Genomic DNA, 12,852 nt, shown 5'->3' with positions numbered 1-12,852 from the left:
CTGGATTTAAAAGGGTAGAGTGGGGAACACAAATGTTGAGGGGCAACAAGAGACGGCCAGATCCGGAGGCCTCTCGGGAGCACGGCGAGGGGAAGCCCCCAGCCCGGGTGCGGGCTCGGGGTGGGTGGGCAGACGTCCCCCAGCTCCGCAACCCCGCATGACATCAGAGGCTGGGGAGCGCGCAGAGCGCAGGCGCCGGCCGAAGCGGGAGGGGGCCGAGTCGCGCGGCCCCGGAGAGCGCCCCCCGCCCCGTGCTTCCCTGCGCCCCGCTCCGCCCGCGCCTCGCTGTCCGCGCTGCGCCTCGGGCGTCCAGAGCGCCGCCGCCCGCGCCGCCCGCAGCAGCCCAGACCCAGCCCTCCTCCTCCTTCCCCCCACCTGCTCCTCCGACGCCGCCGCTGCCGGACACGCAGCCGCAGGCTGGGGCCGGGGCGCAGCCGGGGAGCCAGGGACGCGCGCAGCCCGCCCTTCCCCCTCCGGCTCCCGCACCGCCGGCCGCCCCCCTCGCCCTCCTCCTCCCCCCTCCCTGCTCCTTCGCTTCTCCTGCTCCTCCTTTCCCGGCCCCGGCTGCCAGCACCATGTCCGCAGGGGGAGATTTTGGGAACCCGCTGAGAAAATTCAAGTTGGTGTTTCTGGGGGAGCAGAGCGGTGAGTGCCGGCTTCGTCTCCCGGTTTGGCGCGGAGTCGACCCCCGCCGCCCCACCATCCACCCCATCGGGACCTGCCCGGCTCCGGCTCGGAAAGGGCCTTCGGTGCCGGGGTGGAGGGGAGGGATGGGGATGTGGAGGTCGCGGCCAGCTCGGGCGGGGCCGGACAGGGGAGGGGCCAGGGGTGAAGACTGAGGATGGGGGGTGAGGTGGGATCTGGGCTGGGGGGCTCCGGGTGCGGGTGAGGGTGCAGGCGCGGCGCGGCAGGGAGGCCGGAGGGCGGCGGCCAGCTCGGCTGCGCTGGCCAAGGCTGAAGGCGCCAGGTTCGCCGGCTCTCTCGCACTGCGGCACCGGCTGCGGCCGACCGCGCAGGTGGCGGGGCGCCGGCGGGGGTCTGAGGAAGAACGGGAACCCCTCTTCGGAGAAGGAGGCAGGGCCGGCGTCTGGCCGCCCCCCACCCCGCTGCACCAGAGCAGTTCCCTGCGGACCCTGCTTGGAACCATGCGTAATTATAGGCACGTCCAGGCCCTGGGGCAGAAGGCCACGGGGAAGACTGACACCTGTCTCCCCTGGAAAGAGCCGGTGGAGACCCCAAGGGAACAGGGCACCTATCTCCCCTGGCTTAAGTCCGACTGGGCACAGAAGGTTCCAGACCCACTGCCCTTCACCGGTGTGTGTTAGCACTTTGGGGCTCAGGGGTCTGGGGGATGACAACAAGGGTTCCCCAATGCGAGGCAGATTGGGGGATGGTACAGGGGCGCCTTGCACCAAGAGTCTGTGAAGCCTGGCTCTGGGCAGAGAAAGGACCAGGCGACACGCCCTGCCTGCTTCCCAGCACCCCTCCAGAGAGCTTTGGCGGCCATTGGATTCTTCCCACCCCCACCTACCCCCACCTACCCCCACCTCCCAGCTCACCGCCCTTCTTGGGGGAGGGGAGGTCACGATGGCGGCCTGCCACGGGAGTAGGGTTGGGGGGTGGGGAGGGACGATGTTGGTAGGGTGGGGCAGGGCAGAACAAACGGCTTCCCTGCCCAGCAGCCTCTGCCGGCCTGCCGGGCATCTTTGAAATCCGGGTTGGTCTCATGGTGGAAAGACCAGATTGAAGAGCGCGGACCCCTCTGACACCTGTAGGAAGGAGTGATTCTCAGTGCATCCCTCCAGGGGCCCCTCACCTGGGGCTGCAGGAACACAACCCGGGCCCTGACCATTTCCACTTAGATAGAAGACTGCCACTGGGGGTAGGATCCCAGCTCTAGCTCTAAAGACCAGTCCAGTTGACCTGGTTTGGGACCTGTCTGTGAAAAGGGCCAAGACACAGGCCACCTTGGGAGCAGTGCTTTTGTGGAGTGTGTACCTGTGGGTTGTGGAAGTCACCTTGCAGTCTTCTCTCTCCTGCTGCTCATTATCTCGGGTGAGTGGTCCAGAAGGTGGCCAGGCCCTAATACAGGGATGGGGCTTGGGGTCAGGCTGGCCTTTTCAGAGCAAGGTCAATTCAGCCAGCGAGTGCTGTGTCCTAGACTTACTGAGTTTCTGAACTTAATAGTGTCCAGTTTCAGGGCTCACTTTCTTTTTACTTTTCCCAACGCGTGAGAGATTTCAGGGGTCTTCACATCTCAGTGCTGATCTCAGCTGGCCTGGAGCTCTGGAAGAAAACTCTATGGGGATCAGGCAGCATGGGAGTTGAATTGTGCAGATCCCAGGGCCTTCAGAGCCTCAGTTTCTGTCTCTGTAGAATGGTTGTTTGAGGGCAGCTCATCATGCTTCATGTTTCCCCAGTGCCTCGCAGAGGGTCTGGACCCTGCTAGACTCTCAACAAACATTTGTTTATTTCAAGTGTGCACATGCTTCAGTGAAAGACCAGGGCTTTGATGAGAGGAAACTCCCTCGGAATACCTGATGGGCTGATGTCCCTGCTGAGCCCTGCAAAGCCCCTTTGCTCCTAGAAGCACAGAAATGAGAGCTTAAGCCCTTGGAGATGAAGCCCCCGCCTGCCCAGCATATTTAGATGAGAAGTTGGAGCCGCAGGAATGGGGAGGGCATGCCTAGAGTCCCATGGTGAGTTGTTAACACTTCTGGGGCTGGAACCCACATCTTCTGTTCCCAGCCATTAACATGACATTGGGAAATTCATCCTGGCATTTGGGAAGCCAACAATTGGGGAGCTTTCCTGAGAGGGGGTGAGAGTTGCTACTCTCTAGCCAGGCTTGTGGTTTGGTCTGATAACCTGGTGGGGATGCTGAGCTGGTGGGCTGGGGGCAGGGTCTGTGGGCCTTTGGACCATGGCCATTAGGGATGAAAGGCTCTACCATCAGTGAGATAGGCTACTGGCTACTCTGGCCCCTCTGGCAGGGGGCCCTAAGACCCTGATAAGCCTCCTCCTCTTGGGCGTGTCATTAGTGGGTTGTTTACCTTAAATTGTACACAGCTTTTGGGGTACCTGAGTTAGGTAGGGATCATCTGCATCCCTGAGCCTGGTGGAATGGGGAATTGCCATCATAGCCATTGCTTCCATCTGGCCTGCACACAGTTCTGCTTGTGTTGGGCCTTTGTGCCACTGTAGCCTATGCAGGGGAGGGAACCCCTGAGGTCTGGCCCTCACCCCTTCCCTGGCTCTCCCCGTGCGACGGTGAGGTATATGGGGGAGTTGGGCCGGTTAAACTTGACAGTCTTCTAGAGCAGCATGAGCTTGCCTAAATGAGCTGAGTGCCCTGAAAAGGGGCCACAGGAAAGGGTTGGAGGGGTATGACCTTCTCTTGTTTCCTGTGCTTGGTATAGTGGTGCCATGTCCCTAAGTCAGTAGGTGAGGACAGCTGGGTTCTAAAAAGGAGTTCCTGGCCTGCAGGGTACCTTGGGCCAGATAATCCCAGGGGAGCATCAGACCTTCAGAGGTCTCAGAGACCTGGTTTGAGAGGGAAGCCATTGAGGAGCACTCTGGAGAGAGCACCGCAGGCCATGAGAGAGCTCCCCTCCCAGCACAGAAAGACAGGCTGGCTGGCTGGCAATGTCAGCCTGGCAGGGGGTGGGATCGTGGGGTGGGTGCTGTGGACCCGGGATGAGGAGTTTCCTTGCAGTAGGAAGGCTGTGCAGTCCTGCTGGTGCTCACATGGCTCTCTCTGGGCCTGCTGGCCATGCCCTCGTGCTGATGGCAGTGGTGGGGGACACAGGGGCTAATGCACACCAGTCTTGATTGAGGCACCTGGTGGCATCCAGAGAAGACAGGCATGAGCAGGTGTCTAAGGAAGGAGAGAGGACCTGCAGGACACATGTCTTCCTCCTAAGTTGGATGGCACCCTGTTGGGGTGTAGGCTGCACTCTGCAGGTCTGTGTGTGTAGTGGGGAGGAGGAAGGTGGGGTGTGTCTGCTGCCCTCTGGCTTCTGCTTATCTCCCTTTCCTGAGACTTCTCCAGCCAAAGTGGGGAGATAGATGGAAAAGAGTTTGGTCTGCTTTCCCTCGCTGAGGTGGGCGGGCCAGCCTCTCCCCCTGACCAGCCGCCTCCTCGTCCTGTCCCTGGCGGTTGTGCGGCTGGAGTGTCCATCCTCATCAAGGACAGTGTGACTGGCGTCCCAGGAGTTTTGCAATACAGTGACCCTGCACACAGCTGCCCTCTGGTCGCTTAGTCATTTGCTCATTCATCCCTCTCTCTCTCCCCGACATCCCTCTCTCCCTTCCTCCTTCCATCATCCCTTTATTTATTTAATCAGATCTTGAGTGTATCCCTTGCCTCATGGCATTCTGGTTCCCTGGGGAGTAGGGACGTTTGTGGATCTCGTTGCAGTACAGGTCTGTGCCAGCTGTGTGCAGGGAGGAACAGCTGCGGTGCCAGCCCAAAGTGGGGCGTCCTCCAATCTTTGGGGGCAGGGTGCAGGGGCAGAGACGGCTTCTAAAGGCTCCAGAGGCAGAGGTGCTTCCACAGGCAGCTGACTGTTCTCCTTTGGGCTGAGGGTAGGGAGTAGGCCTCGCAAGGGACCCACCTACAGAACATTGTCTCCCTGCTCTGGAGAAAAGTGGGTGGAGCAGGGAGTGGGAGCATGAGGGTGACTCTCAGGTGTCTGGTTTGTGCTGAGAATGGGGTTTCCCTCCACTTTCATCCCATTCTTCTGCGTGCGGGAGCATTCAGCCCCCTGCCCCACACGGCCTGAAGGGTCACCCTCTCACACCCAGGGCAGGGCCCAGTCAGACCCCTGCCCTTCTATCACCTATGCTGCCCACAGCCACACAGGGAGCCCTTTGCTGGCCTAGCAGCTGTGTGTGAAGGCCGGTCCCAGAGGGGTCCTCCTTCCTGCCACCTCCTAGACCTGTTTGGTCTGCCCAACCGACCCAGCCCACCTGGGTGTGCAGCGCAGCTTTGTTTTTTTCTGAGCATTTTTAAAAACAAGCACAGGCTGCCCCATGACCTCTCCGCTATCTTGGTTACTCAGGATTTTTAAACATTCATTAACTTTTTTAGGTCCCACTCCCTAACTGAATGTATGCCTCTTCAGGGTGAATTTAAGCACCTTTGAGGACTAAGTCTTAGTCATCGGTCCTCTCGGCAACCATGGGGGGTTTGTGCTCATTAAGTATCTGGGTTTGAAAATGATGAGATTACCCTCACTGTGTGGTACCTGCTGATGGCCCATCAGTAGATGGAAACGGAAGGGAGTCCAGGCGGCCTCGACATAATCCTGACACCTGCTGCCTTTTCAAACCAGAGGATTTGTAACAACAGCACTTAGAAATCTTTCCTTTCAAATGACTAGATCATTTAGCCCTGGTCACACCCAGCTCACAGCTCTCCTCACAGAACCTGAACCTCTCAGGGCACCTGCACCCCACCCCCGCCCCTTCTCTGAGCAACCGGACAGCAGCGGGCACCGGAGGCAGGAAGGAGGCGGGAAGGAGGGGCCCTGTCCAGACCGGCGCTGCCAAAGCTGCCCTGGAGGCCCCTGTGAATCCCCAGGCTGGGCGGGGCCTCCTCACCCCCGGCCTTGCATTCTCCCCTCCCAGCTCTTCTCTCCTCCTCCGCGGCTGGCATGACAGAGGGAACCTTGGGTGTTGGGTACATGCAGGACCTTTGATTGATTTGTTTAAGGAGGCGCGTATGAGGTGAGGGAGGGAGTCAGGTACCAACGTGAGGACTAACCTTTAGTCATGTAAGAAAACGTGGAACCTCGGTGCTAATGACAGAGACAAGAGAACTAACCAGAAGAGAACGACGAAACTGTTAGTGTATGTTCTGATCTTGCAAGAGGAATAGTCGCTATTGTCTTTGGCATAATCTGGTTATCATTATCATTTGCAGCTCCCAAATTATAATGAATCCCATTAAAATATAACAAAATAACATCATCCTTTTATTACTTAGCGCCTCCCTAAAATGAGCCCATGAATATTTATGCTTATAGGTTATATAGAAAATATATATATATATTTTCTATATAACCTATAGGTTATATAGAAAATATATATATATATATAACCTATATATTTATATATATATATATATAAAAATATATAGGTTATATAGCATATATAGAAAATATATGCTTATATATGACATTGCTCACTAGCCCCATGGGCCTGAGGGTGGTGCTGTCTGTGTCCATCTGGCTGCAGAGTCTCTGTCCTCTCCATCCTGTGTCTTCCACTGTTGCTGAATGAGTGAACCATTGAATGTGCACGGCTGTCTTGTCTTGGTGTAATAAATGGCGAGAAACTGTAGGGCAGAACCATTGAGGGAGGCGAGAAAAGGTTTGGAAGAACAGCCAAACTCAAACACCAGCGGGGACTACTGGGAGAACTTGTTTGTTGTGCACCCTGTCTGTCTGTCTGTCATCCTTTCCCACTGCTCACTACGGAGAAGAAAAGGTCGGGGAGCTGGCCAGGGAGGAGGATCAGAAGTGCCCTGAGATGGGCAGCTTTTGTGAGATACAAAAAGACAGGCTCCGGAAATGGGGCCCCCAGCATCGCCTGGAGATGTAAGCCCAGAGAGGGCTGTGCTTCCTGGAACAGAGAGGGCAAGAACAAAGACTCACACTGCCTCAGGACCCTGAAGGGAGGTTCTTTACTATATCCTGGGGCTTGACATTTCTAGTTCTCGCTATTATTTCCATAACTTTTACCCTAAACTAAGTGGGGTCTTTTTTAAAAGTAAGTGCTCAATGCTATGAATATTTTATCATTTTAGGAAAGTGATTCATTTTTAGTAGAAAAGCATATTTATCCTTGTCTCTTGGTACCAAGGCGAGCAGAAGCCCAGGTAGCTCAACCACGTGTCCTGGGCCAGACACCACTTGTTCCCAGGTGGTGACATAGCCAAGGGACATGTCTGGGCTCAGGAGAGAGTACATCATCCCCCTGCCCCTGAGAGCAGGAGAGAGCCTTTAAAGCAAAGGTTATTTCCAGGAAACGCATTAAAAGACTGGTAGCTTGGAGCCCCAGCAGGTGCCCTGGATGGTGGGCAGAGGAGGGAGAAAGACTTGGGTGTGTCTGTTCTGTACTGGAAACCACAGCTCTCTCCCAGGGTCCAGGCAGGCAGTGAAGGGGCATGTCGCCTTAGTGGGGTATTTCCAGAGAAAAGGGCTTCCAGTATTGGGGTGACAGACTCACACAGTTTCCCCTGTGGCTGGAGATGAGGTGAAGGCAGATCACAGAGGCTGGCTTGGCCATTAGCTAGAACTTTATTCTCAGGGAAATGGGAAACTGGTGGAGGACCCTCAGCTGGGGAGTGGCTTAGTCACATCTACACCTAGGAAGGATCTGTCATTCTAGGGGCTTAGAGAGGAGGATGGATGGGGAGGGATCCTGGATGAGTCTGCCCTTCCTGGTGAAATGTTCCTGTGTCCTTCCTCCAGTTAACCTCAGATGGCATTTAGGAACATGCACTCTGCCCGAGGCCCCACATGGGGCTCTTGGTGCCTTCTTAGAACCCTGTGATAGATAGGGGATCCTTTCTGTTTTGCAGGTGAGGAGGCAGGAACTATTTAAGAGCTGGTCACACCCAAGGACTCACTGCTAGTGTGGCAGGAACGAATTTGAACCCAGTTCGCTATGAGAAACACCGATCTCTGTTGGGCCTCATACCCCAAAGGCAGATTTAGGGCAGAGGAGACAGAAGAACACTGAGGCCTTGCAGACATGAGGTCTGCCATAAATGCCACCGAGGGCATCATGTGCCAAGCTCTCGGCTGAGGAGCTGCCAGCGGATCACAGCATGGTGGTGGCCGGGAAGAGGCCTTTGATGCCCCTAGGCTGAAAAGGGGCACTCAAGCCCTGGAAGAGGTGGGGAAGGGACTCTGGGAAGGAAGCAGGATACCTGGGAGTCTGATGGAGCTGGGCTTGCAAACAGGCCCTCCATCCTTACATGGAATGCACTGCTTATTTGGGGTAGTTTGAAGGGAGGTGGTGGACAGAGCATGGGGGCAGCTAAAGCCCTCCCAGGTCAGCCCTTGGCCTGCTGCCACAGGGGAAGATGCCTGGGCTCCAGCTGAGAACCGGTCACTAAGAAGGGAAGAGCCAGTCAGACTGAGTGGCTCCCTGCTCTGGGGGGGCCTTTTCCTGGCCTCAGCCTCTGTGCAGTCTTGCAGATAGCAGGTCCCCGGAGCCCCGGGTTCTGTCCAGGGCCTGCCACTAGCAGCTTTGTGTTTGGATGAGCCCCAGCCCGCCTCTGCTCTCTCCATGTGCCCCAGAGGCTGCTGGACTGGGTGCCTGCTCAGGCTGATGCAGCTCTGCCTCTGGCTCTCATTCAGTGCCAGCTCAGGCTGTGATGCCAGGAGATGCCAGGAGACAGCAGTGCTGGCTAGAGAGGTTGGAAGGGCTGCGGGAATGAGGGTGTGGGACCAGGGCCTTTGCCCACGGCTTCCCCCAGAGTGACCCTGGTGGGCCCCCAGTGCAGGGGCCTCTCCAGCCTGCCGCTGCTTCTCCTGGGAGGCAACCTCCCTGGGCCCAGCCCTCCCCGGTGTGCCCCAGGGTGCTCTGGCTCGTGCCCTCTGGGGACACATGGGTTCTGCTGCCAGGTAACAGGAATGGGACTGGCCTGCCCTTCCGGCTGGTAGGTGTTTATTCCATACAGAGAGGTCCTGTGATGAGGACAACAGAACAGGTGACAGCTCCCAGGTACTCTTACTCCAGCACACCGCCTTCTGTGGTCAGGTTGCTGGTGATAAGCAGGGAGGGCTAGGAAAGGGCCAGCACCCAACAGCTTTGGACCTGGCGCCTGCTCCTCCTCCCACCCTGTCACCTACCAGTGCTCCTGAGCCCTGGCTTCCACCCCAGCCTGGTGCTCGCTGTCTGGGTGGTAGTGGGATGTGACAGGACCGCTTTTTCCTCACCAGACAGCAGGGTGATCATTATCTCGTTGGGCTTTTACAAATATCATGTACACCAATACATGGGTCATAGTAGACACTCAAGTGACAGGTCATTTTGTTAAAGAAATAGTGATGGCAGACCCCTCACCCCTTCGTGGACGAATGAGGGCAAGAGAAGGGGTGAGGGGTTTTGGGAATCACGGTTGGTAGTTTTTGTGTAGTGAGCTGCAGGGCACACTTCCTCAAGATCTCACGGATGGAGCTGGTATCTCATTTTACAGATGAAGAAAGGGAGTCTCAGAGGTGAAGGCTCTCACCCAGACTGCAGGGCCCAGAGTTCACTGCTCACTTGGGAAGAGCACACAGGTCTCTGACTCCCTGGGTGAGGTTTTCCCCACGGCCCATCTGGCATAAGTGGGACAGGCTCATGCTGTCCCACCCTGCTGGGGCCCCCACAGCTGCTCACAGGAAGGGCCCCTCATCTTCACAGTTCTGTGACCTCCCCGAGGTGCGCAGCGTGGTGGACCACAGGGGCAGAGGCTTCGTGATGGTGTGATTAGAACGGTCTTTAGCGAGGTAAGCAGGTAGTGAGTCTCAGCCGGTTATCCAAAGGGGGATTAAGGGCACAGGCAAGGCTGGGGGTGTGGGCTGCTGGGCAATTTGGGAAGGCTGCCCAGAGCACTGTTCCATGATGATCAGGAGCACACTGGCAGGAGAGTAGGGGGCACAGCCGTGCCAAGGCCAAGGGCTCTGAAGGGCTTCGGGCCTCCGTGGAATTGGGTGTGCTTCGAGGTGGCTGGTCTCTGGTGTAGGTGGGGGTCGCGTGATAGGAGGAGGAGCTGGAGCTGGAGAAGTAGGCAGGGTCAGACCCCAGAGGACCTCGCTTCCACAGAGAGGGGTCTGGGTCTTCTCTGAAGGCAGTGGGGACCTACTGGGGGGGTTGACCAAGGAGGGACAGACACATGGATTGGAAGGCAAAGGCAGGATATGGCCTGATCAGGGGCAGGAGACCCAGGCAGCCTGGACCGGGCCAGGCTGGGGATGTCCAAGGACGGAACTGAGGGTTCGTGAGAGGTGCAAGCCTCAGTTTTCTTTCAGCTCTGAGGTTCGGCCCTGAGGACGTAGATTATCTTGACTTTTAGTTTGTACAATAAGGACTCGGGAACAATGTAGGGCTGCAGGGAGGGGCTCTTGTCCTCCTCCACAAGGCCACACTGTATGCAGATTGGCCACCTTGAACTCTGTGTCTTTTCTGCCTCCACAGTGTCCTGGGTCCCCTGACCGCTTCTGTCCTGCCAAGGGGGTGCTCCGGGACACTTGGGCAGCCCTTCCAGGCTCTTCCCCCTGCCTCCTGCTCAGGGTAGGATGTACCCCCGTGTGAGAAGCTGGTTATTAGGTGTCTGAGCTCCCAGCCCTCTGGTCATGGGGTCTGTGAACGCCCCTGGCCCTCAGGCAGCCTCCTATCCCTCTCTCCCTTGCTGGTCTCCTCTTCCAGGGAACAGTAATTCACTTCCTTTGCTTTTTCCCATGAATTCCCTTACTCCGAGGACTTGGTGGAGTGCAGCATTGTGTAGATAAGACCCCCTTTCCCAGCCTTAGGAAAGAAATATGATCTTAAGTGTGCTGCACAAAAAGTTAAAGGGGGGAACCAGGGGAACTGGGGTGGAGGTGAGGGGCTGCCATCCTGAACTCAGCCCCAGCCCAGAGAGGGCAGCCTGTTCGGGTCAGCTGGCGCAGTCCCCTGAGATGGAGGGAAAACATCCTGTTCTGACCGTGTGGATGAGCAGGGAGTAAACAGGGCATGGACTGAAGAGAGAGAAGTGGAACAATTAGAACAAATGTTTGCTGTTTATGTCCCTGTCCAGTGAAGGCAAAGGGCGAGGAGAGAACAGCGGGGCAGAGAGACCGTGGAAGCCCTGAGGTGGAACAGGGAAGCGCTCCCCCCAGACACAGGCCAAGGCGTGCCGGTCACAGGGCTTCTTGGTCAGGCGCAAGGGCCTTGGACAAGCCAGGGTGGTTTGCAGCTCTAGGCAGGGCGCTGTGCACCCCAGGGTTCTGACCGACAAAGGCAGGAGGTTCACGGAGGCGTTGACACATACGGGACCAGTTCTGTGTTTGTGTGGCGGACGCGGTGAGGAGCTGGGCTGCTGCGGTGTGAGGGAGGACCTTCCTACCCCAGAAAGCACTGCCACGGTGCTGCCAGCGCCAGGCCTCGAGGAGCAGACTGAGTTTTGTCTGCCTCCCACCAAGGCCGGCAGGCTGTGCCCCACCCTGCTATTCCCAGACTGGGTTGCTGTGAGTAGGATGGAGTTTGGGACCAGGAAATCTTTGTTTAGTTCTGCTCTTCTCTGAGTAGAGAGCACCTCTGAGAAGGGTTTCTTCTTTGGGAGAAAAAAAACACTCCCAAATTAGCCACTTATTTTTAGGATAGTAACAGATCCTACTTGAAGCATGAGGATCTAGAAATTCTCCCCTGATTATAATTCATTGAGTCCCCCCTCCCTCCCCAACAGGCAGCCAAAACACTGCAGGCTGCTGCCCAGATCAGAAAACGAAATGCAGGCCTGAAAAGTGCCCAGCTCATGCACCCACCCTGGCCTTCTCCCACCTATGTCAGAAGAGGGCAGAACCCCAAAGGCTGGGTCAGAACCAGCTTCTTTGCTGCCTCCGCCACACAGTGAAGGGGCCCCTCTAAGCCAGAGTTCTGGTCTGGAGAGCATCATCACCTGTCCATCCACGTCAGTCTGGGGGAGGCTGGACATGATGTAAGAGAATGGGCAGAGCAATGTGCAGATACAGGGTGTAGTAGATGGGGCAGCGTCCCAGCCCCTGCCCACCCACAGCCTCCATCCATGCTGGCTGGTAGGTTACATTTTAAGGTGGAGAGACCTGGGAGGTCTTTTGTTTCTTGCTAGCTTTGAAGAAGTGAATTGCCCTCTTGAGAGAGATCCTATGAGGGGTCATGTGGAGGAACTGTGGGTGGCCTCTAGAAAATAAGAGCAACCCCTGGCTGGCAGCCTCCAAGAAAATGGGTACCTCAGTCCTCTAGCCACAAGGAACCAATTCTGTCAATAACCATATTAGCTTGGAAGAGGACCTGAGCTCCAGAAAGAAACAGCCCAATTAATATCATGACTGCAGCCTTGCTAGACTCTGAGAAGAGGACCTGGATAAGCCATGTCCAGACTCCTTCCCTATGGAAACTGTGAGATAATCAATATGTGTTTTCCTAAGCCACTAAGTCTGTGGTAGTTGTTACACAGCAACAGCTAGCTACTACAGATGGGATGGAAATTTTCGAGGGAGGAGACACTAAGCTTGGAGATGCTGTTCTTTTGCAGACAAGGGATTGGAGTGTCCAAGAGGGCTGTGACCTGCCCCAAGTTGAGCAGCTGGCTAGGGACACCCAAAGCAGACACAGGGAGGCCTCCAGGAGTCAGGCCCTGGTTCTTGCTCTGCTATTGCTCTCCCTTCATGCAGCTTTGAACAAACCCACCTGCTTCCTGGGCTTCTGACTGTCTATTACAAGCAGTGCCAACTCAGATATTCTCTAGCTGCCTTCTTGCCATAACTTGGTATTTTGAGGCCACTTTGATCTCTGATTTTTCTAGAAGCCAGACCTGTGCACCTTAGTGTGGCTTACTCTCTGTTGCTCCTTGGCACCTCCTTGTTGCATGTTTCTTCTGAGGCTTCAGGAAGCAGAATCTTCTGGTCCTGGGCACACTTCAGTAAGCCTGTGAGTGCAGAGAAACCTCTGAGGAAGAGCTCTTGGCTGTGAGCTGGGAGTGATGCTGTCTGGCCATGGCCCTGGGGCTGTGTGATCCTGGGCGAGTGGCCCCTCTTCTCTGGTCTCACAGTGCAGTGAGGGGCTTGTGCAGGATTAACCCTAGAGTCCTTGGAGGCTCACACCATCTGTGGT

At 56.4% G+C, this 12,852-nt stretch overlaps 1 protein-coding gene across 1 annotated transcript in view; it reads left to right on the top strand.

The window, feature by feature from the left end:
- The first annotated feature begins 209 nt into the window (after window positions 1–209).
- Window positions 210–12,852, top strand: part of RAB6B (RAB6B, member RAS oncogene family) — a 65,003-nt gene continuing 52,360 nt past the window's right edge. Inside the window, exon 1 of the mRNA XM_036882855.2 lies at window positions 210–645. Coding sequence (XP_036738750.1) covers window positions 576–645 — 70 coding nt within the window. The 5' untranslated portion in view covers window positions 210–575. The remainder of the gene's footprint in view (window positions 646–12,852) is intronic.

Source organism: Manis pentadactyla, chromosome 1 (assembly GCF_030020395.1).
Source record: "Manis pentadactyla isolate mManPen7 chromosome 1, mManPen7.hap1, whole genome shotgun sequence".
Lineage (NCBI taxonomy): Eukaryota > Metazoa > Chordata > Mammalia > Pholidota > Manidae > Manis > Manis pentadactyla.
The sequence above is the reverse complement of the archived record's forward strand: the minus strand, read 5'-3'. Positions and strand labels throughout refer to the sequence as shown.